This window comes from Arvicanthis niloticus, chromosome 18 (genome assembly GCF_011762505.2).
Source record: "Arvicanthis niloticus isolate mArvNil1 chromosome 18, mArvNil1.pat.X, whole genome shotgun sequence".
In the NCBI taxonomy this organism is placed as follows: domain Eukaryota; kingdom Metazoa; phylum Chordata; class Mammalia; order Rodentia; family Muridae; genus Arvicanthis; species Arvicanthis niloticus.
Genome location: NC_047675.1, coordinates 12,659,689 through 12,682,474, shown reverse-complemented (window position 1 = coordinate 12,682,474; position 22,786 = coordinate 12,659,689). Strand labels below are relative to the sequence as shown.

The 22,786-nt window shown below is 42.4% G+C and overlaps 1 protein-coding gene and 1 long non-coding RNA gene across 4 annotated transcripts; one reads left to right on the top strand and one right to left on the bottom strand.

Moving 5' to 3' along the window:
* Positions 1–4,464: 4,464 nt before the first annotated feature.
* Positions 4,465–22,115, top strand: LOC117722916 (uncharacterized). 2 transcript variants are annotated; one of them, XM_076915544.1, is made up of 4 exons: positions 4,465–4,611; positions 17,210–17,336; positions 17,710–17,770; positions 20,034–22,115. In XM_076915544.1, the coding sequence occupies exons 2-4, from the start codon at positions 17,303–17,305 to the stop codon at positions 21,427–21,429; spliced, it is 1,491 nt and encodes a 496-aa protein (XP_076771659.1). In that variant the 5' UTR covers positions 4,465–4,611; positions 17,210–17,302; the 3' UTR covers positions 21,430–22,115. The 2 variants fall into 2 exon arrangements, with proteins under 2 accessions (XP_076771659.1, XP_034378091.1); XM_034522200.2 differs by lacking the exon at positions 4,465–4,611 and adding an exon at positions 9,918–10,051.
* On the bottom strand, positions 4,630–9,929 carry LOC143434929 (uncharacterized). 2 transcript variants are annotated; one of them, XR_013104799.1, is made up of 3 exons: positions 9,847–9,929; positions 8,749–9,026; positions 4,630–4,902 (listed from the first exon to the last, which is right to left on the bottom strand). It is a non-coding gene; the product is annotated as an uncharacterized LOC143434929 (long non-coding RNA). The 2 variants fall into 2 exon arrangements; XR_013104800.1 differs by having other exon boundaries at positions 9,778–9,889.
* Positions 22,116–22,786: the final 671 nt, after the last annotated feature.

The following is a 22,786-nucleotide window of genomic DNA, read 5'->3' as shown; positions in this document are numbered from 1 at the left end:
CCCAACAATGCTGGTCAGATTCCCTTTCCATCCAATAGACTTATTACAGAGCAGGTAAATTTTAATTTTTGTTCAATGCTTCAGTAACTTACTTACACTTGATATTGGTATAAAAGTGATGGGATTTCATGGTCACCTTTGCACGTAACTATCCATATCCAGTCATTCCTCCTAGAATGACTCCATATAGAGAAAAGGGGGATTTATTAGAATGGCTTATAGGCTGTGGTCCAGCTAATTCAACAATGAATGTAAGGTCTAAAACACAGTAGTTGTTCCTGTTGAAGCCGGTGCCCCCTAGCATAGCTGTAGCCACTTTGTTCCATGCCCACCAGCTATTTCATATTGTTGCTGTAATATGTCTGCCAGTTATTGTTGCAAGAAAATAACTTGACTCAGAGCAGAGTCAGATATGACCACATATCTTTATGTTATGAGGTTTGTTAATCTTAAGAAATCCCACAACTGTAAGCTTCACTTGGGACCCATTAAATTAAAGGTCAATATGAACTCTTACTTCTAAAATGGCTTGAGTCAGAGCTGACCACTGGGCAGTACTTTCAGCACTTACCTATGAGCTCATTGTGGTTTTAGCCTTTATAAGCTGACATAGAAAAATGTCCGGGATCATAGCCTCAGCACCCGAATTCTCAGCTATGCTCCTGATGATCAGTCTTAGGGTGTGAATTTAATAAACTATCCCTGTCTAACTGAGATCAGAGTTTGTGTGGTTTGTGGGGCAACTCCTGGACCCCAACAGTTTGGTACATAAGGCTGGATTTTCAGCTGGTCTTCAGTACATAAATGAATCTTGAAGAAGTAGGCAAAAAAACAAGCTTTCTTTTTCCGTGTCCTTTATATAGGCTGCCAGCAGAACATGTAGTCCACATTAGAAGTGGGTCTTTCCATCTTAAAAGATGGTTTATCTTCTCACCCCCAACAGTCTTCTCAATTCAAATAATTAAAAAAAAAAAAAAAAAAAAAAAAAGATGCCAGGTAGTGGTGGCGCACGCCTTTGATCCCAGCACTTGGGAGGCAGAGGCAGGTGGATTTCTGAGTTCCAGGCCAGCCTGGTCTACAGAGTGAGTTCCAGGACAGCCAGGACTACACAGAGAAACCCTGTTTTGAAAAACAAACAAAAAAAAAAAAAAAAAAAAAAAAAAAAGATGGTGCTCATGCCTTTAATCTCAGCACCCAGGAAGCAGAGGCAGGTAGATCTCTGAGTTCAAGGCCAGCCTGGTGTACAGAATGAATTCCAGGACTGCCAAAGCTACACAGAGAAACCCTGTCTCAAAAAAAAAAGAAAGAAAGAAAGGAAGGAAGGAAGGAAGGAAGGAAGGAAGAGGAAGAAGAGTGGGAAGAATAGAAAGAAAGAGAGAGAGAGAGAGAGAGAGAGAGAGAGAGAGAGAGAGAGAAGAGATTTTTTAAAAAAGAACAATTCCTCACAGGGTGCCAAGCCATTTGGTTTTAGTTAATTCCAGGTACACTCAAGTCGACAACCAAGAATAGCAATCCCATTACCCATGCCTGCAATTCCAGCACTCAGGAGGCTGAAGCAGGAGAATTGCCATAAGCTCAATGACAGCATAAACTACACATGTCTTCTAAACCAAACCAATCTTGGCCACAGTTTGAGATTCTGTCTGAAAAAAATATGAAAGAGAGAGAAAACATGAATCCCTAGGGCAGTGGTTCCCAACCTCCCTGCTGCTTCAAGCCTTCAGGACAGTTCATGTTGTGGAGAACCCCCCACCACAAAATTATCTTGTTACTACTTCATAACTGTACATTTGCTACTGTAATGAATCTGTATTATAATGTAAAATAACTGAGATGAGACACTGTGTGGGTCGTGACCCACAGGTTGAGAACCATTGTCCTAGCGCCATAGCGTCTTGGCTTAATTTATATAGTTATTAATAGTGGGTTTTCTCAAGTTTTGAAGGTCAAGTGTATTCATTTATATTATCAAAACTTAAAAATTCAGCTGGGCTGGTGGCTGGTATGGTCTGACACCCCACAGCATAGCTGTAGCCATTTTGTTCCAGGCCCGCCAGCTATTTCATATTGTTGCTGTAACAGGCCTGCCAGTCACTGACACAGAGAAGTGGCTTGGCTCAAGGACACGCTGACCACACACCCTGTTTTGTTCTAAATGTTCTGTATGAGGTGTGCTAATCTTAAGAAAGTCCATAAAGGATCCATCAAATCAAAGATCAATATGAACTGTTACATCTAAAATATCTTGAGTCAGAGCTGACCACCAGGCAACCATTCCTGCACCTAGGAATGAGCTCACTGTGGTTTTTGTGGGTGACACTGAAGAATGCTAATAAACCTAAAAGTTATTATTATAATACTCATATTCTGTTATCTCAATGATCTGAATTTCCTCAGTTCACTACTAATCCACCTTAGTCAGGACCAATCAGCTTAAAGGTCAGCTGATGACACTTTGCCTAGTGAGCCACCTCCTCCCACCCTTGTCCTTTAAACTTCTGAACCTGGCTTTTCCTATGAAAAGCCGACCTTAGAGCAGACTGTACTGCAATTAGGCCCCCACAGTCCTGGGTGCCCAGTATTATAGTGTGCATTCAATAAACTATTCTTGCTTAACTGAGATGGTGTGTGCGTGGTCTAAGTGGCAATTCTTGAACTCCAACAGTGGCAATACCTGGTGTTTTAAACAAAATCTCAATCATTCCATTTTTACCAATGGAGACTCAGGAGCCAGATGCTGGGGTGAAAGCCTGCTAGGTCAGAGAGGCAGAGAAAGCACCCAGCTGACCTTCCACCTCAGCCAATGTCTCAGAAGAAATCCCCTCATGCTATCTCAAAACTCCCCTTCAAACTCCACGCCTCTCTCTTCTACTTCTACTTCCTGTGCATCTCTCTGTCCTCCCAGCTCCCTTACTCTCTGTTTTTTTTTTCTTAATAATCCTATGTTCACTTCCTGTCAACTGGTTGCTTGCTCTGTCTCTTGACCTATGGTTGACTTACTTTAACCGTGTTCACAACATACAAGCAGAAGGCTCTTGGATTGAAGGTGTGTGCTAAGGCTGAGCCACACCAGAACTAAAAACACATTTTCCAGTAAATAACACAGCCTTGAGAGTCACAGTATGATAAAATATCCTGCAACATGTGTGCATGGAGGTCAACTGAGAACTCAGGAGACTCAGTTCTTTCCTTCTGCTATGTCCTGGGAATTGAATTCAGGTATCAGGCCTGGCAACCTGCACCTTTACTCCATGGCCATCTTGCTGCTCAGAAACTCACTAAGTAGACCAGGTTGGTTCATAGATCTGCTTGTCTTTGCTGGGATTAAAGGTGTGTGTAAGTCACATGCAGCCAGAAAGAAGTGTTTTTAAATGAGGCTAATGTGTCACTAAATGTTATTAAATACTGTGTACTAAACTGGCAGAACTGTTTAGATGGAAGTTTTTGAGAAGCAGTGGCTCCCCTGGAGCATCTGAAACTAAAACATCATTTCCTTAGATGCCTTGAACATAGATGTGATGAAAAGCACACACCCAGTGTTTCCTGGCCAAGCCCCTAAGCTCAAGGGATTTCCTGCATGGCAGAGGTGCCCAGGGTCTCGGTAACCTCAGGTGGGCCAGCACAGAAACATGCAATGATTAGAGTTCCAACTTTTAGCATCCTCATCAGGAAGGGACCGGAAGGGAAGATGAAATCTCTTACCCTCAAGGGATGAACCTGAGCACAGAGGTTCATCTGTAGATCTCACCCTGTGTATCTCCTCACCTGGCTGTTTGTTCCCTGTCTCCTCACAATACTCCTGATAACAAACAGTAAAGCCAGCCCAATCTAGGAAGGGACTGTGGGCTCTCCTGGCTTAGAGCACACAAAGTATACATGCCTGGGTTTGCAGCAGAAGTGAAAGAAGTCTTGTAAGACAAACCTTTAAATTGTGGGATTTGATGCTAGTCCCAGTGAGACAGTATTGGAACTGGCCCATAGGATATCTGCATTTCAGTTGCAGGAGAACTGGTCCGTGTGGGGAAGACCTTACACCCCTGCTGTCACAGCATTGTGTGTGGAAGCGCACAGAAGAAAATTTTCAGAGAATTGGAGAGTTTCACCTAGGTCAGTTGTCCTGTGAGACCACCCTGAAAAATTCGCCATAACAACCAAGGGAACAGAAAGGGCGAATTAAAGACACAACCACTCCACTGGTCAGGCTGTTCCTGATAACAGGGAAAAAGTTTAAAAAAAAAAAAAAAGCCAATTCAGAGAAAAACCAGAGTGTACTGATTAGTAACCAGCTGTGTCCTTCACAGCCCTGGGTAAACATAGCCCACCAGAAACAATTGCCTGAGTGAGTGTGGCCAATAAGTTTAAAGGCTAAGCAAAGTGTCCAATTAGGTTTAGACAGGTTTTGCTGTTGCTAAAGGATAAAAGGTGTGTGCTTCAGAAATTTGGGGTCATTCCTCCTGCGAGAGTGAAGTGACCCTGATATGTCAGAATAAAATTTCCTCTTGCTGTTTGCATCAATCTCGGTCTCCATGTCTCTATGCACTGCGTGTCCCGGAGTTGAGACTTTCGGGTCCAACAGTCCCACCTTGATGGGGATGTAGGAATTAACAACAGGTAACTTTAATTTTTCAAAGTCTACTTTTAATGATGGTTCTTAAATGCTGTAACCTCCTTTTTAGCCCACCACCCACCAGAGGTAGTGGAAAAGAAAGGAGACGGGGGAAATGGATCTGTTTAGAAATGGTTCTTTGGAACAACTGCCATCTGTGTTGTCTGGAAATCAGCAGTGCATTTCACAGGTCAGCAGCAGCAGCTCGACCCATTCACAAACTCTTCACGGACATGGCAGCAGTCCAGTTTGGTAGAATTGGGATAGCAAACAGGAATCAGAAACAGTGGCACCACCTAGATAGAACAGCCAGGCAGAAGGGATTCAGACCAGCAGGGATGTCAGGAGCAGCCCTCGGCTGTGCCTCTCTTAGGGGAGCACAGACAGGCAAAGACACCAGACCAACAAGCTATGCCTCAGTATGTGTCTTTCGTCAGCACGTGCATCTGTCTCTGCTGACATCTGACAGCATACTTCCTTGTCAGTTTGTAAAATTGGAAAGACAGTGTTTCTTACACCACAACCAACCTCAAGTATTCAGTAGGTGGCTGAGGATCCAGGAAATTCATCAGCACAAATTTCTAGGTAACCAGCTTCTACCATCTCTTTCCAAGGGAAGCACCTGGATTTTACATCCATGGCTGGTACAAGAGCATCTTGTACCATCTGTTCTGTTGTTAAGACCATTCAGGTTCTGCATAAGCAGGACACAACGGCTGTTGATCTTTCAAAGATACAAACCACCCTACCTTTTTTAAAATGGTTAGCTGACAAGCCTGTGTGAGTAGAACGATGGCCTTTGATGTCATAAAAATTATAGGCACTAGAACAGTTGATACAGGCACAGCTAAATGCTCAACATACTGAAAAATCAACCAGTCCTTGGAATTCTCCTATATTTGCCATTAAAAGGGAATCTAGAAAATGAGAATGTTAACAGATTTTAAAACCACAAATAAGGTGATTCAGCCAATGGACTCTTTATAGCCTAGAATTCCCTTGCCTTCTTTATTACCTAAGAAATGGTCTCTCTTAGTGATTGATTTAAAAGACTGCTTTTTTACTATACCTTTACAAGAAGAGGACAAAATATTGCCTTCATAGTGACTACTTATAATATGCTCAACCTGTTAAAAGATATCACTGGAAAGTTCTTTCCATAAGGAATGTTAAATAGTCCAACACTCTGCCAATATTTTGTACAACAGCTGTTAAAAATAATTTATAAACAGTTCTCTCAATATAAAATTTACAATTATATGGATGATATCATACTGGTTGATTCAGGTGTAGATACCTTAGGAAAAAAATGTTTGAGGTAAAGAGAATTTGCCTTGCTGCCTTGCTAGGGATTACAAATTGTACGTGGAAAAAATACAAAGAAGAGATTCTGTCAGTTATCCAGGATGTAAGACAGGTTTACAGAAAATCCAATCACAGAAAGTACAAATTAGGAGAGATCAGTTACAAGCTCTTAATGATTTTCAAAAATTGCTGGAAAATATTAACTGCCTATGGCCCGTAATTGGATAAACTATTCAAGAGCTAAGTGATTCATTTCAAACCCTACAAGGTAATTAAGAATTTAAATAGGCCAAGAAAACCATCAGCTGAGGCCGAGGAGAGTCAGCTCTGGTAGAAAAGATATCACAGGATGCACATGTGCAGTGCTAAGATCCAAACCTGGATCGTATTTTGGTTGTCTTGCCTTCTACTCATTCTCTCATGGGAATTCTAATGCAGAGAGAAGATAATATCTTAGGATGGATATTTTTAGCACAGAAGCAAAGTAAAAAAAAATAATAAAGACTTATGTAGAACAGGTTTCTGGATTGATTCTGAAAGGAGAAATGAGACCTCATCAATTAGCAGGGGTAGACCCAGCAGAGACTGTAGCACCTTTAATGATGCTAAAATTGCCTCACTGTGGGCAGAAAATTAACATCAGCAAAGAACAAGCTTGCAGTAATTTTGGGGGGAGAAATTAACAACAAATATGCCAAAAGCAAGAGGTTTCAGTTTATAAAATGAACTAATTGGATTCTCCCTCATATAGTAAAAGAGACATCAATTTCTGGAGCCCCTGCATCTAAACTGATGCAAATAAATCAGGAAAGGCAGGTTATAAGTCAGGAAAAATAAGTAAAGTTGATCAGAGTCTTTATTATTCAATTAGAAAATAATCAGACCTGCATGACATCCTTATGATATCATTAGATTTTCCTGTATCTCTTAATATAGTCACTGATTCTCAATATGCAGAAAGAGTTGTTTTACATTTTGAAACTGCTGGGCTTATTCAGGATTACTCAGAATTAACTATTCAACTACAACAAGTAATCAGAAATAGAAGTCATCCATTGTATGTAACACAGGTCTACCAGGCTGTCCAGCAGAAAGTGATGATGAAAGTGATCAGCTGTTAATAGGAAATGTACTAGAAGCCTCAAAATTTCATAAGAAACACCATGATAACAGCAAAGATTTGAAGAAAGTTTTTTTCTATCACTTGGCAACAAGCCACGGAAATTATAAGGAGCTGTCCTGCTTGTTCTTCATATAACCAAACACTATCACCTGCAGGAAGTCACCCAAAAGGTACCCAAAGAAATTAAATTTGGAAAGCGGATGTGTTTCATTTCTCAGAATTTGGGAAATTAAAGTATATATACCATGTCATAGACACACATATTCAGGATTTCAATGGGCAACTGCTTTAACTTCTGAGAAGGCTGATTCTGTAATTATACATTTATTAGACATTATGACTATTATGGAGATACCTGTACAAATTAAGTCTGACAATGTTCCAGCATATATCTCTACTGAAATGAAAGTTTTTTGTATATTTCAACATAAAGCATATTACAGGTCTATCACACAGGACAAGCAGTTATAGAAAAGTCTAACCACACATTAAAAGATATGTTTAGCAAACAGAAAGGGGTAATAAAGACCCCAAAGACAGATTACACAGTGCTTTATTAACTTTGAATTTTTAAAATGCTAATGACAAAAGAGCAACAGTTGTGGAGAGACACTGGACTTCTGAGTTAAACCATTCTGTATGTTTTAAAGACGTCGCCCTCAGAAGGAAACTGAGCGTTACGCTGCATGTGTTATAGGGAGGAAATTTCGTCTTTGTTTTCACAGGAGAAGAAACTCTGTGGATACCATCAAGACTGATAAAGATTAGATCTGGAGAGCTCCAGAATAAGGAGGGCAAGAGTTCACCAGACAGCTTGGTCATTCCGTCTAAACTAACCTACAAAGACTTACAAATGCCTTTCATTTGATCAGGCACACAAAAAAAAATAATAAAATAATAATAATAATTGGGCTGGAGAGATGGCTCAGTGGTTAAGAGCACTGACTGCTCTTCCAGAGGTTCTGAGTTCAATTCCCAGCAACCACATGGTGGCTCACAACCATCTGTAATGGGATCTGACGCCCTCTTGTGGTGTGTCTGAAGATAGCTACAGTGTACTCGTATCAATAAATAAATTTAAAAAAATAAAGAAGTAAAATAATATTTTCCAATAATAATTTACCAGAAGCACACTTGCCTTACTGCTATGAAATGAAAAATGAGTTTCTTACACCACATAGTGTAATTCCGTGTTAGAATATTAGATTGTAGATTGTCATGTGGCCCATAACATCCTGGACATCAGCTTTTGAGTTTTCTTCTTAAATACAATGGATATTTTTGTTGATTAGTATTAAAAACACAGGTAAGAGATTTTAAATGTTTTAAGTGGATTCAAAGGGTTACTATAGTTCAAACTTGTTCTCCAAATCTCCAAGAGTTGGACTGATTTGTAGCTAAGATAAAAATATTTGAGCAGGGTGGTGGTAGCCCATGCCTTTAATCCCCCAGAGACAGGTGGATCTCTGTAAATTAGTTGTTTTCTAAATTCTAGAGTTACTGTGAACAAGGTGGTGGTGGTGTATGTCTTTAATCCCACCACCCAGGAACAAAACTCAGATACAGCTAGTAATTGGAACATGGTCAGGCCTATCACAGTAACATCCCAGTACCTGGCACCAACTTCTGTCCTAGTTAGGGTTCCATTGCTGTGAAGAGACACCATGGCCAAGGCAAGTCTTATAAAGGAAAACTTTCATTGGGGCTGGCTTACAGTTTCAGGGGTTCAGCCCATTATCATCATGGCAGGAAGCACGGTATTTGTGGCAGACACACATGGTGCTGGAGGATCCAAGAGTTCTATTCAGCATCTTGATCTGAAGGCAGCAGAAGGGAGACTGAAGTCTGAAGGTGTCTGAAACCTTTGAGATGTTTTGAAAGTGTGAGAGAGGGGATTCCTTCTGTGACTTCAGCTGACGAGAAAGGTCACCTGGGTGCTTGCTCTGCCTCCCTGAGCCAGCAGGTTTTCACCCCAGCATCTGGCTCCTGTGTCTTCATTGGTAAAAATCAAACAATTGAGATTTTGTTTAAAAACAACAAACACCTGTGATTACAATACTAGGGAGGCTGAGGCAGGAGGGTCCTGAGTTCTAGGGCAGCCTGAGCTACATCACCAGCCCTTGTTATATAGCAGAGAAACAGAGAAAAAAAATCTACACCCATGCTGAGGTTGTCCAATTCAAATGTCAGACCAGAGTAGGGGATTCCTTTTCTAAACCTGGATCTGATCTATGAAGATGGGGAAACTATGATGCAAACCCTGATCATATCAACAGGGACACTTTTTTGTTTGCTTGTGGGGATGGGTGGTTTCGCAATGGTTAAGCACTGAACTATACCCTTAAGTTCACTTTATTTTTATACAGGGGCTCATGCAGCCCAGGCTGGCCTTGAACTAATTACAAGCGCTTGAATTCCTGATCCTGCTTCAGCTTCCCAAACTCTGGGATTACGAAGTGCACTGCCATGCCAGCTTCAGGGTTACTTTTAAAGAGTGTCTGCAGGCCAGGCAGTGATGGTCCTTAATCCTGCACTCAGGAAGCATGAGCAGACAGATAGATTTCTGTTAGAGGCCAGCCTGGTCTACAGTTTCAGGACAGCTAGGGCTACACTGAGAAACCCTGCCTTGAAAAACAAAGTGTCTATGGCAAACAACCATATGATTTCTGGAACAGCCTCCGTCCCTGGAGGCCTTTCTCTTGCAAACACTATAAACTACTCTGGATAACGCTAGATGTCGCACCATCTGGAAACGGAGCATATTTGCGTCCCCTTATTCAGAAGCAGCTGCAGAAAGACGTCAGGGTCTCACCAGAACAACTTAAGCGCAGAAGTCCAGGCAAATGTCCGGGGCCACCTGGACAATCAGGAAAGGTGACTCCCTTAAGGCGGGGAAGTGGGCGTGGCCACGTTATGCACATGCGCGGGACGTCATATAAGTCTGTCCAGACTAGGTGACAGACTAGTGCGATTTCCTTGAGACAAGGCAAAGCATTGATCCGCGAAGGCCTGCGATGGTGAGTGCGGCTACCCGGCCAAGGGGAGAGAGGAGAGGGACGGAGAAAGGGGGAGGGCTGCTGTTCCTATCGGTTTGCACAGTGACCAGCCCAGCAGGAGCGGTGTTTCGAGCCCTGCGTGTCTGTGACCGGATTTGGGCACTGGAAGAGCTACGCTTGTACGGCCCGGGCCTCTGCCGGCCCCAGGGTCACTGGTACCAATCGGCCTTTGAAGGTGTTGGACACAGCCACCGATTTGAGGCCTTGCCTTCTAATCTGGTCTTTCTAGGGCTAGAAGCAAATCTCCAAATTTCCACAGCCTTCGCTAATTTCTAAACCTCAGCTTCTTCCCACTCCAGTTTAGAACAGAACTTCGCGATCTCTGAGTGGCCTCAGCGGTGCTTTCACGCGCGCAGTGTTTAGATACTGTAACCCGTGTTGGGGCTGGAGAGATGGCTCAGCGGTTATGAGTACTTGAGGCTCTCCAAGGAAACTGAAGCAGAGAGATCACTTCAAGTTTGATTCTATCTTAGGCTATATAATAAATTCGGTTCAGTGGCTAGGCTAAGAGCACTCTGCTCTTACAGAAGACTCAGGTTCAGTTCCAGGAGCTAACCATCTGTAACTCCAGAGTTCCAGGGGAAATGACACCTCCTTCTGACCTCTGATACTTTCTTGCCTCCAGGGGCTGGCTCTCTCTGTCTCTGTCTCTGTCTCTGTCTCTCTCTCTCTCTCTCTCTCTCTCTCTCTCTCTCTCTCTCTCTCTCTCTCTCTGTGTGTGTGTGTGTGTGTGTGTGTGTGTGTGTGTGTGCGCGCGCGCGCGTGTGTGGGTTGGTTTTGGTTTGGGGGGGTTGTTTTTCCGTTTGTTTGTTTGTTTGTTTGTGACAGGGTTTCTGGTTGTCCTGACTGACTCTGACTCACAGATCCGCCTGCTTCTGCCTCCCCAGTCCTGGGATTAAAGACGGGGATTCACAGAGCCCCATTATGTAGCCGTGGCTGTCCTGAAACTCTGGGTAGTACAGGCTGGCCTTGAACTCAGATCTGCTTGCCTCTGCCTTTCCAGTGCTGGGATTAGAGGCCTGTGCACCTAATGCCCAACTTCATTAAGTACTTCTCACAAACCCAGTCCCACTGAGCTATGGCCCCCAGAAGTGCCTCAATTTTTATTTGTCTCAGAAAGACATTTTCTCTATTTTTTTTAGTTTGGGTGCTCAAACCCATTGCCTTCTGCAGTGCTGCACCACTGAGCCACATCTCCTGCCCTCTCTCTTTGTTCATAACTCATTCTGGAGGAAAGGTCTTCTCTTTATTGGGCCTACAGATGCAAACCTCCGCATCTGACATATCTCTCAAAACAAATTGCCCCAGCCCCGTGGGGCAGTGAACTAGGACCCAGGGGACCTGGAAGAGAGAACTGGAGGACAGGGGAACACAAAGAACGACGACTTGTCTAGAGTCTGATCAAACCATAATTTTTATTTTTTTACACAGGGGTTGTATACACATAGAGGCAGGATGTGGGGAAGGGGATGACACAGGAGCGTAGGTGTTCTCAGGGCGAGTACAGATATCTTCCAGAACAGAGTGTTGGCTGGGTGAAGAAGCAGGGAACAGGTCACTATGACTCTGTCTATGATTCATTTGTTCTTATCTAAGCTGGTACTTTCCACCAAGGCTACTTATCCACAAGATCTATGACTACCTGTTCTTATCCAGGCTGCTGGCTTTCCACCAAGGCTGCCTGTTTACAAAATCTATAGCTATCTGTTCTAGGGTCAGTGTTTTCCCACAGAGACCAAGACTTTGTATTAGCAGGCATGTATGGCTGACTTAGGCCTATGGCTGACTTAGGCCTTCAGTGTATAAACAAGGTTTCTCCCGACAACAAATACTTTAGATTTATTTATTTTACACATTATGTGTATTTAGCCAGCATGCATGTATATGTAACACACGAATGCCTGGCGCCTACAGAGATCAGAAGGATAGTTGTGAGCCACCATATGGTTGCTGGGAACCAAACCCAGGTCCTCAAGAACAAGTGTGTTTAACCACTGAGCCATCTCAGCAGACTCTTTTTCTGAATTCTAGTACTGTGGAGTTTTTCTCTTTCAAATATTTGAAATAAACCACCCCACACTCTGTAGCTTTCATGACTTGTAAACTAAAGCCCAACATAATTAATCATTGTCCTTCTCTTCGGTTTTATTTTTACACTTCATCTTTGCTCTTCAGAACAGAATGTGTCTTCAGTGTCTATCATACTCAGTGTTTGGGAGGGTTTTGTTTTTTTTTTTTTTACCTGTATCGGTAATTACACGTCTGTCATTAATTTGGAACAATTATTGTCAATTATTGCTTCATATGGATGTTCGTGTTTGGGCTCCTTAGCTCATGGGTAGTCTCTCTTGTAGAAGTTTGCTTTCTTGTTTTTTCTCTTGGTATTAGGCTCCAGAGAAAAAGATTCTTTGGGGTTGGAAAGACGATTCAGTGGCTACATACCTATTCAGAGTACATACTTATATCAGAATCTTGAAGACCACTGCATGCACCTGCAAATTAGGCTTGGTGGTGTAGCCATCTCCATAGTGTTAGTTAGGTCTGCCAACCTAGGAGCATGGGAGGGCTCTCCGTCTTCTATGGCCTCCCTCTCCGACGTTTTCATTGTAGAGGTGTTCTGTCTGGTTAGATATATCCCTGAGTACATTTTTTTTTTTTTTTAGTTGATTCGAATGGGTGGGGTTTTTTTTTTTTTTTTTTTTTTGGTTTGCTTTTTTTTTTTTTTTTTTTTTGCCTGCATATATGTCTGTGTACTGTGTATATGCTTGGTGCCAGGGGAGGCTAGAGGAAGGGCACTACATCCCCTGGAACTGGAATTACAGACAGTTGTAAGCTACCATGTGGGTGCAGGAAATCGAACCCAGATCCTAAGGAAGAGCAGCCAGTGCTCTTAACCACTGAGCATCTGTCCGGCCCGTGCATTTCTCGATTTGCCTTTCTGGGATGGAACCCACTTGGTTGTTGTAGTTTGAATGTGAGGTGCCCCACGTTCTCTCCAGATCATGGCCCTGTTTGGGAGGCTTATGAGGTATAGCCTTGCTGGAGGAGTTGTATCGTTGGGTTGGGTTTGGGGAGCTTATTAAAGACTTGGAGTTTGCCCTCTCTACTCCCTGCTGTGGTCAGGATGTGAGCACTCAGCTGTTGCTGCCACCATGCCTGGTGCTGGCTGCGTGCTTCCTCACTATGACTGTGAGGGACTCTTACTCCTCTGAAACCACAAGCCCAAAATAAGCTTTTCATTTTGTAAGTTGGCTTGGTCGTGGTGGTTCATCACATCCACAACATACACACATCTTAATGGGCTCCTAAATTCAGTTTGCAGGTGCTCTGTTGGGAATTTTTATGTCTATGGTCATCAAAGAAATTACTCTGCAGTTTTCTTTTTTTGTTGTTGTATTTTTACCTGGTTTTGGTATTAGAATAATGCTAGTTTCATAAAACAGATTTGGTAGTGTTCCTTTACTTTCTGTATAATACCTACCTGAAAGTTAGGTAGCGTTCTATAGTGAATGATGAATCCTTCGGTTCTGGGTTTTTTTTTTTTGGGGGGGGGGGGAGTTGATTATAGCTTTTTGATCTCTTGCTTTAATAGGTCTGTTTAAGTTATTACATATTCTGGGTTTAATTTTGGTTGATGATACAGGCTTAGAAACTCTTGTTCTTCTGGGCTATCCAGCAGTCCTTATAGTCCCCTCTAACCATGCTCTGTATTCCAATGGAGTCGGTTATAATGGGTTCCTTTATCTCTAATTTTGTTTAATTTTTTGTTTTCCCTATTTCTTTTTGTCATATTGGCTAAGAGTTTATCTAACTTTTTCAAAGAACTAACTCTTCAGTTGATTTTATATTTTGTTCAATCTCTGTTTCATTAGTTCCTTTCCTAATCTGTATTTCTTGCCATCTTCTGTGTTTGGGACTGGCTGCTTATTTTTCAAGCGCCTTGAGGTATAGCATTAATTTATGTGATATATTATAATCTTGTTTTTTTTTTTAATATGAGTACTTATTACTATACAATTTCATCTTAGGGCTACCTTGGCTGTGTCTCAGAAGTTCTGATAGATTCTGTTTTCATTATTATTTGTCTCTGGGAATCTTAATTTCTTGTCTGATTTCTTGGATGACTCCCACTGCTCATTCAGTAATGTATTAGTCTCCAAGTATCTTTGTGATGTTGGCCGTTTCTCTCTCTTTTTTTTTTTTTTTTTAACTTTTTTTAACATTTATTTATTTATTTAATGTATATGAATACACTGTTGCTGTCTTCAAACTCACCAGAAGAGGGCACGGATCCCATTACAGATGGTTGTGAGCCACCATGTGGTTGCTGGGAATTGAACTCAGGACCTCTGGAAGAGCAGTCAGTGGTATCTCTCCAGCCCCTCTTATTGGTTTCTTATTTTAGTCTATTGCAAAGTGATAAAACGTAAGGAATTATCTTAGGGGGCTCAGGGGTTTTGTTTTTTGTGGGCTTTTTTGTTTGGTTGGTTTTTGGTTTTTGTTATTTGATATTTGTTGCGATTTGATTAATTTGGGAGATGGTTTCATGTGCTGCCAAAAAAAAAAAAAAAGCCATATATGGGTATTTTTATCTGTTGTGGGGAATAATTGTCATCATTAGGGTTTTTATTGCTGTGAAGAGACACCATGACCTCGGCAACTCTTAGAAAGGACACCATGTAATTGGGGCTGGCTTACAGTTTCAGAGGTTCTATCTGTTATTGTCATGGGGGAAGCAAGATAGCATGCAGGCAGACATAGTGCAGGAAAGGGAGCTACAAGTTCTACATCTGGGTCCACAGACAGCAGGAAGAGACAGCCACTAGTTCTAGCTTGAGCTTCTGAGACCTCAAACCCACATCCAGTGGCACACTTCCTCTAACAACACCACACCTCCTAATAGTGCCACTCCCTGGTGACCAAGCATTCGAACACATGAATCTGTGGGGGTTATTCCTTCCTATTCAAACCACCACAATATTCTAGATATGTGTTGAGTTAGCTAATATTTTGGTGCATAAGAGTTTACAACTGTTGTACCTTCTTAATGAATTGCTCCTTTTATCAATGTGTACTGGAAGGAGAGAATTGATACCACAATTGTCTTCTGGCCTCCATACTTTTGCCATGGCAGATACCCTTTCCCCTTAGTGCATAATAACACTGAGTAAGTTTTTTTTAAATAGCCAGGCATCGTGATACAGGCCTTTAATCCCAGACTTGGGAAGCATAGGCAGGCAGATCTCTGAGTTCAAGGCTAGCTTGGTCAGCAATAACAAGTTGCAAGCCAACCTAGGCTATATAGTTAGACCCTGTCTCCAAAAAAAAAAAAAAATGTTTTTATTAAGTTCAAGGGGCTTAGCAGTTAAGAGCACTTGCTACTTTTCCAGCACCCACAGTGAGCAGTTTACAACCACCTGTAACTCTGGCTCCAGAAGTCCAATGTCCTGTTCAGGCTTCTTGGGTATACGCATGTATGTGTGCACAAACTTTCACATAAATAATAAGCTTAAAAAGAATAAAGTCCAAGCCAGGTGTAGTGGCACATGCCTTTAACCCAAGCACTTGGGATACAGAGATAGGCAAGTCAAAGACAGCCTGGTCTGCATAGTGAGTTCCAGGTCAGCCTGGGCTACATAGTGAGACCCTGTCTCAAAAACAAAGCAATACATTTCAGGATCACCCTCAGCATCAGTGAGTTCGAGCCTCGAGTCAACCCTTGAGTACCTTAGGACAGTGTATTGAGCTGTATCTCATTACAAGTTGGATTTCTATAGAACTTGTGGCATCTTGTATCTAATGAAGGGAGAAAACTTATGGATCTTCAGTGTACCCTTATACATTAAATCCTCAACCTAGAGTCAGACATGAATGTTGCCCCGTCCAACAGGGCAATGAACAGGATGGGGGGGAGGGAGCGGGGAGGGGTGTCACCTGAAAGAGAGAATGGGGGAAACAGGCAAATGCAAAGAACGGGTGGCTTGTCTATAGTCTGATAAAACCACCGATATTTACTTTTTCACACAGGAGTTATAAACACATAGAGGCAGGATGTGGAGAAGGCAGGACGCAGGAGCATAGGTGTTCAGGGGGAGTACAGATACCTTCCAGAACAGGGTATGGGCTGGGTGAAAGTTCAGGGAACAGGTCACTATGACTCTGCCTATGATTCACTTGTCCTTATCTAAGTTGGTATTACCCACCAAGGCTTCTTATCCACAAGGTCTATGACTCTCTAGGCTGGTAAATTTCCACCAAAGCTACTTGTTTACAAGATCTTATAGCCATCTGTTCAGTGTTTTTCCACAGAGACCAAGACTTTGTGCTAGCAGGCATGCATGTCAGGCCTATTGCTGATTTTAGGCCTTCACTGCATAAGCAAGGCTGCCCCTGACAGAATGTCTGTGATCTCAGCCCTTAAAAGTCTGAGGAGGAAGATTCAAGAATTATAAGCAGTAAAAAATTAATTTTCTCACCAAAAAAAAATGGTGAAAAATATTTATTCCAGATAAACTACCATTATATACTAGTAAGACTTGCAGTGACAGCCAATCATAGCCTGTAATCACAGCACCGAGGGGACCAAGGCAGGAAGGTCACATCTTTGAGATCAGCTTGAACTGTGGAGTTAGACCCTGCCTATAAATAAATAAGTAAATACATTCATAGCTAGATGTGGGAGCATGCGCCTTTAATCCCAGCATTTAGAAGGTAGAGGCAGGAGGATCAGGACCTAAAGGCCATTTTTCATATCATAGCAAGTTGGAGGCCAGTTTGGACTACTTGAGACTCTTGTCTCAAAAAGCAAATTAAATTATGTTTTTTTTTAAAGTTTGTGCAGTAGCCATAGTAAAAATGTAACTTGTGGTCATGCTTACTAGAAGCTGTTAAACTTATACAACTCACTATGAACAAAAAGTAAACTGACAATCAAGCCGGGTAGTAAGTCTTGAAGGACTACAGAATTGTATGTCACCCTTGGACAAGCTACGAGTGGTACAGTTTGCCTAGTATGAATGACACTAGGTTCAATCCCCTGTACTGCAGAGGAAAAAAAATAGTGTATGTGTGCATTTACAGATTGAAATAGATTTCTCTAGCCCTGTTGATCTTTTTTAGGATTCAGTGACCTTTGAGGACGTGTGTGTGACTTTCGCTCAGGAAGAGTGGGCTCTGCTGCATCCTGCACAGAAGAAACTCTACAGAGATGTGATGTGGGAAACCGTGAGGAACCTGGCCTCTGTGGGTAAGGATGATGCTGTTTCCTTCACGGAGGTAATTATATGACAAGGGATTTTTTGTTGTTGGGATTATTGTTTGAGACAAGGTCCCACTGTGTATCCCCACTGGCCTAGAACTTGTTATGTAGATCAGGCTGGCCTTCATCTTTCAGAGATCCACCTGCCTCTGTCTCCCCAGCACTGGGATTAGAGGCGTGCGCCACAAAGCCTACTGACAATGATTTCTTGCTCACCACCATCATATTTTAAGACTTAAAATGTAACAAGTGGTTTACATTGATGTAAACCAGGCATTATGAGCTTGTTTTAGACCTAGAACCTAAGAAGATTTTTGTAATCTCTAAGAGTGTATAATGGTTTTCTGGTTTTACATTTTAGGGAGTGAATTGGAAGACCAGGATGTTACAAATCAGTACAGAATCCAAGAGGAAAATGTAAGGTGAGTTTACATGATAAAGAAAGCAGAATCTTACGACATATTACATTTTTAAATTAGACAACCAAAAGAAACTTGCATATGGTTTTCTTTAAAAAAAAATTTTTTTACCAAAGTATTTTAAATGACACCGATATTGAACATTTAAATATTGTATTAGATAGGGTAGTTGTCTTAGTTAGGGTTCTATTGCCTGTGAAGAGGCACCATTGTCAGGATCAACTCTGCTTATACACTGAAGGCCTAAGTCAGACATACATGCCTGCTAACACAAAGTCTTGGTCTCTGTGGAAAAACACTGACCCTAGAACAGATAGCTATAGACCTTGTAGGCAGGCAGCCTTGGTAGAAATTTGCCTGGATAAGAACAAGTAGTCATAGATCTTGTGGATAAGTAGCCTTGGTGGAAAGTACCAGCTTAGATAAGAACAAATGAATCATAGACAGAGTCATAGTGACCTGTTCCCTGCTTCTTCACCTAGCTGATACCCTGTTCTAGAAGATATCTGTACTCCCCCTGAGAACACCTATGCTCCTGTGTCATCCCCTCCCCCACATCCTGCCTCTATGTGTATATAACCCCTGTGTGAAAAAATTAAAATAGCAGTTCAATCAGACTCTAGACAAGCCGTCATTCTTTGTGTCCCCTGTCCTTCAGGTCTCTCTTCCAAGTCCTCCGAACCCAGTTCAATGCCCCGTGGGACTGGGGCACACCATGACCAAGGCAACTCTTATAAAGGCAAATATTTAATTGAGGCTGGCTTACAGTTTCAGAGGTTCAGTCCATTATCATCATGGTGGGAAGCATGGCAGCATCCAAGCAGGCATGGCACTGAAGGAGACAGGAGTTCTACATCTTGATCCAAAGGCAACCAGGAGGAGACTATCTTTCATACTGGACAGAGTCTGAGAGAACTCAAAGCCCACCTGCCCAGTGGCACACACACTCCAGCAAGGCCACTCCCTGTGGCCAAGCATTCAAACACATGGATCTATGGGGGCCAAACCTATTTGAACCACCATAGTGGTACACACCTGTAATCCTAACACTTTGAAGACAATGGCAAAGGCAGGAGGATCATAGTAAGCTCAAGGCTGGAGGGGGTGCATCGTGAGTTCAAAGCTAACCTCGTCTATATAGTGAATAAAGGCCAGCCAGGGTTACATAATGAGACTCTCAAAAAAATTTTTTTTATTTTAACTTGAAAACAGCATTAAGAAACCCCATATAAGGGGCTGGAGAGATGACTCAGCAGTTAGAAGCACTGACTGCTCTTCCAGAGGTCCTGAGTTCAATTCCCAGCAACCACATGGTGGCTCACAACCATCTGTAATGGGATCTGACACCCTCTTCTCATGTGTATAAAGACAGCTATAGTGTACTCATATATAAAATAAATAAATAAATCTTTAAAAAAAATATGAAAGAAAGAAAGAAAGGAAGGAAGAAAGAAAGAAAGAAAGGAAGAAAGAAACCCCATATAAGCTTGGGTGATTGTGATGGCGCACGCCTTTAATCCCAGCACTTGAGACAGAGGCAGGCAGATCTCTGAGTCCCGGGCCAGCCTGGACTATAGATGGACTTCCAGTACAGCCAGGCCTATACAGAGAAACCCTGTATGGAAAACAAAACAAAACCAAAAAAAAAAATAACCAAAAGAAAACAAAAAAACTATATATTAATACTTTGTTACTGTACTTTGTGATTGGTTTGGGATTATTATCATCATTATTATATGTATGTATATTTATGTATGTGTCTATCTGCTTGAATTTATGTGCACTGCATGCATGCAGGTGTCCCCAGAGGCCAAAAGAGGTTATCAGATGCCCTAGAACTAGAATTACAGGTGATTCTGAGCCACTATGTGGGTACAAGCCTAGACAAGCAGCGACTGCTCTTAACCTCCGCCACTTCTCCAGGCCCTAATTTGATGTTTTGAGATAAAAGTCTACTGTATAGCCCTAGCTGCCCACAAACTCCTAACAGTCCTCCTGCCTCAGCTTTCTAAATGCTAGGATTACAGGCAGGTACTACCAGCCTAGCTTTTGCTTTTGAGATAGAACTTTGCCTTATAACATTAACTGCCCTTGCATTTATGATCCTCCTGCCTCAGCCTCCCACGTGCAGGGAATAGTGGTATACCACCATGCCCTGTCTATAAAAATGTAATTCTGGCATGTATTAGTGAACATTAAATAATAAACAACTATTAATAATGGGCTTCTAATTTTTTTTATTTTTATTTTTATTTTTTTTTTGCAGAAGTTATGTGATACAAAGACTCTATGAAAGTAAAGAAGTTACTCAGCACGGAGAAAGCTTCAGCCAGACTCCAAACACTAGTGTGGCCAAGGTAACTTCTGGAGGAAAGCCATATCATTGTAACGTGTGTGGAAAAGGCTTCATGCTTTGTTCATCTCTCACTAGGCATGCCAGATCTCACCCTGGGCATGAACTCGATGGGTTTAAGTGTGGAAAGAAGCGATATAAATGTAAGGAATGTGGGGACACCTTCAGTTACCTCAAATCCTTTCAGAGACATGAAAGGACTCACGCTGGAGAAACCCCCTACAGGTGTAAGTACTGTGGGAAGACCTTCATTTATTACCAGCCCTTTCAGACACACGAGCGGACACACACGGGAGAGAAACTCTATCAGTGTGAGCATTGTGGTAAAGTGCTCAGTTCTCCTGGTTCTCTTCGAATTCATGAAAGAATTCACACTGGGGAGAAGCCCTACGTGTGTGAGAAGTGCGGCAAAGCCTTCAGCTCTCCCAGTTCCATCCAAATCCACGAAAGAACCCACACCGGGGAGAAGCCCTATAAATGCAGAGAATGTGGGAAAGCCTTCATATCCCACACAAGTGTTAAAACACACATGGTAACGCACAGTGGTGATGCAAACAAGCCATACAAGTGCAGGGACTGCGGGAAGGCTTTCCTTCGCCCGTGTTTTCTTCGAGTGCATGAGCGAATTCACACTGGAGAGAAGCCGTATGTTTGCAAACAGTGTGGTAAAGCTTTCAGATGTTCCTCGTCGATTCAGAGTCACAAAAGGACTCACACGGGAGAGAAGCCGTACGAGTGTAAGGAGTGTGGGAAAGCTTTCAGTGCTCACTCAGCGTTCCGAGTCCACAGGCGGGTGCACACCGGAGAGAGACCTTACAAATGCAGAGACTGTGGGAAAGCCTTCATCTGTCTCACGTACTGCCGCGCACACGAGAGAAAACATACTGGAGAGAAAGCCTATGAATGTGAGCAGTGTGGAAAAGCCTTCGTTCTTCTTGAAAACTTTCGACGACATGTCAAAACACACACGGAAGACTTACCTTATAAATGTAAGGAATGTGGAAAAGCTTTCGTTTTCCTCAGCGCACTTCGAGCACATGAAAGGATTCACACTGAAGAGAAGCCTTATGAGTGTAAACAATGTGGCAAAACCTTTAGATGTTCAAGTTATATCCAGGTCCACAGGCGAATCCACACTGGTGAGAAACCCTATGAATGTAAGGAGTGTGGGAAAACCTTCATTCATTCTACGAGCTTTCGAAGACACATGAGACTGCACACAGGAGAGAAACCCTATAAATGTAAGGAGTGTGAGAAGGCCTTCAGGCTGGACAGTTCTCTTAAAAGACATGAAAGAACTCACAGCTGAAAGAAATGTGTTTAGTATACACATTGTGGGAGAACTTTTTGCTTTGTCCACATCCTTCAATAAACGTGAAAATGTACAACAGAGAGATAATGGATGTGAGGAATGGGGAAATGAATGTTTTCAATTTTAACACTTGTGAAATTATCCATTGTAGAGAAATCTCATGCTATTAATTTAGTAATTAAGTAATACAGGAAACTAACTACAGTGTAATAGGAAACTCACATCAAATGGGCCAGAAAATTTTTAATGTGAGGAAACATAAGAGCTAAACATGTTCGTCAGTGTTTGTTTCTGATATATCTGCATGATTTGGTTTGTTTGCTGTAGCCCTGACTGGCCTGAAGTTCATTATGTAGACTAAACTGACCTCAAACTCAGAGATGCACCTGCCTCTGCCTCCTAAGTGCTGGGATTAAATGTGTGTACCATCACTGCCTGGCCACCATTCTGTCTTGAGTAGCTTCTTTCATCTCTGTTCTTGTAAGAGCTGGGGATAGGGCTGGAGAGATGGCTCAACGGTTAAGAGCACTGACTGCTCTTCCAGAGGTCCTGAGTTCAACTCCCCACAACCACATGTTGGCTTATAAACCATCTGCAATTGGATCTGACGCCCTCTTCTGATGTGTCTGCAGACAGCTACAGTGTACTCATATACATAAAATGAATAAATAATTTTAAAAAGAGCTGGGCATATCCTATTCTGTAAAATCTGTGATTTGTCATTTTGTCACTCAATTAGACATCACTTCAAGCCTGGGTACTCACTCCCTTCTACCAACCAACTTTACCTTCATCAAAGGAGTGTACTAAGGGCAGGTCTATATCCCAGCCAGTGTGTTTAAAGGTGTGAGCTAAGGGCTGAGCCACACCAGAACACAATCAGGGTTCACAGTGTGACCAAATATCAGCAGCAGTCCAATGCAAGCAGCAGGGACAGGATGCAGAGAGCGCCCATGCTGACAACAGCAAACTACAACTAGAACTAGTCCTTAAGTTCTCAAATCTCTGCCCCAGTGCCAAACTTCCCCCAGCGATGTCGCACCTCCTAAACATCCCCTAAATAGTGCTGTCAACCCGAAACCAAGTGTTCAAGTGCCCATGAATATGGAAGACATTTCTCATTCAAACCACCACAATTCATAGTTGGGGTTTTCTGACCTCATAAGAAAGGTAATGGACGCAGGGCTGTGGTGGCGCACGCCTTTAATCCCAGCACTTGGGAGGCAGAGGCAGGCAGATTTCTGAGTTCGAGGCCAGCCTGGTCTACATAGTGAGTTCCAGAACAGCCCCGGGCTATACAGAGAAACCCTGTCTCGAAAAAACAAAAAACAAAAAAAAAAGGCAATGGACATTT

What these genes read in the sequence shown, in the direction of transcription:
- LOC117722916 (XM_034522200.2), top strand. An exon ending in GAGGAACCTGGCCTCTGTGG is followed by an intron (nt 17,337 to 17,709) that starts GTAAGGATGATG and finishes TTTACATTTTAG; the next exon opens with GGAGTGAATTGGAAGACCAG. An exon ending in ATCCAAGAGGAAAATGTAAG is followed by an intron (nt 17,771 to 20,033) that starts GTGAGTTTACAT and finishes TTTTTTTTGCAG; the next exon opens with AAGTTATGTGATACAAAGAC.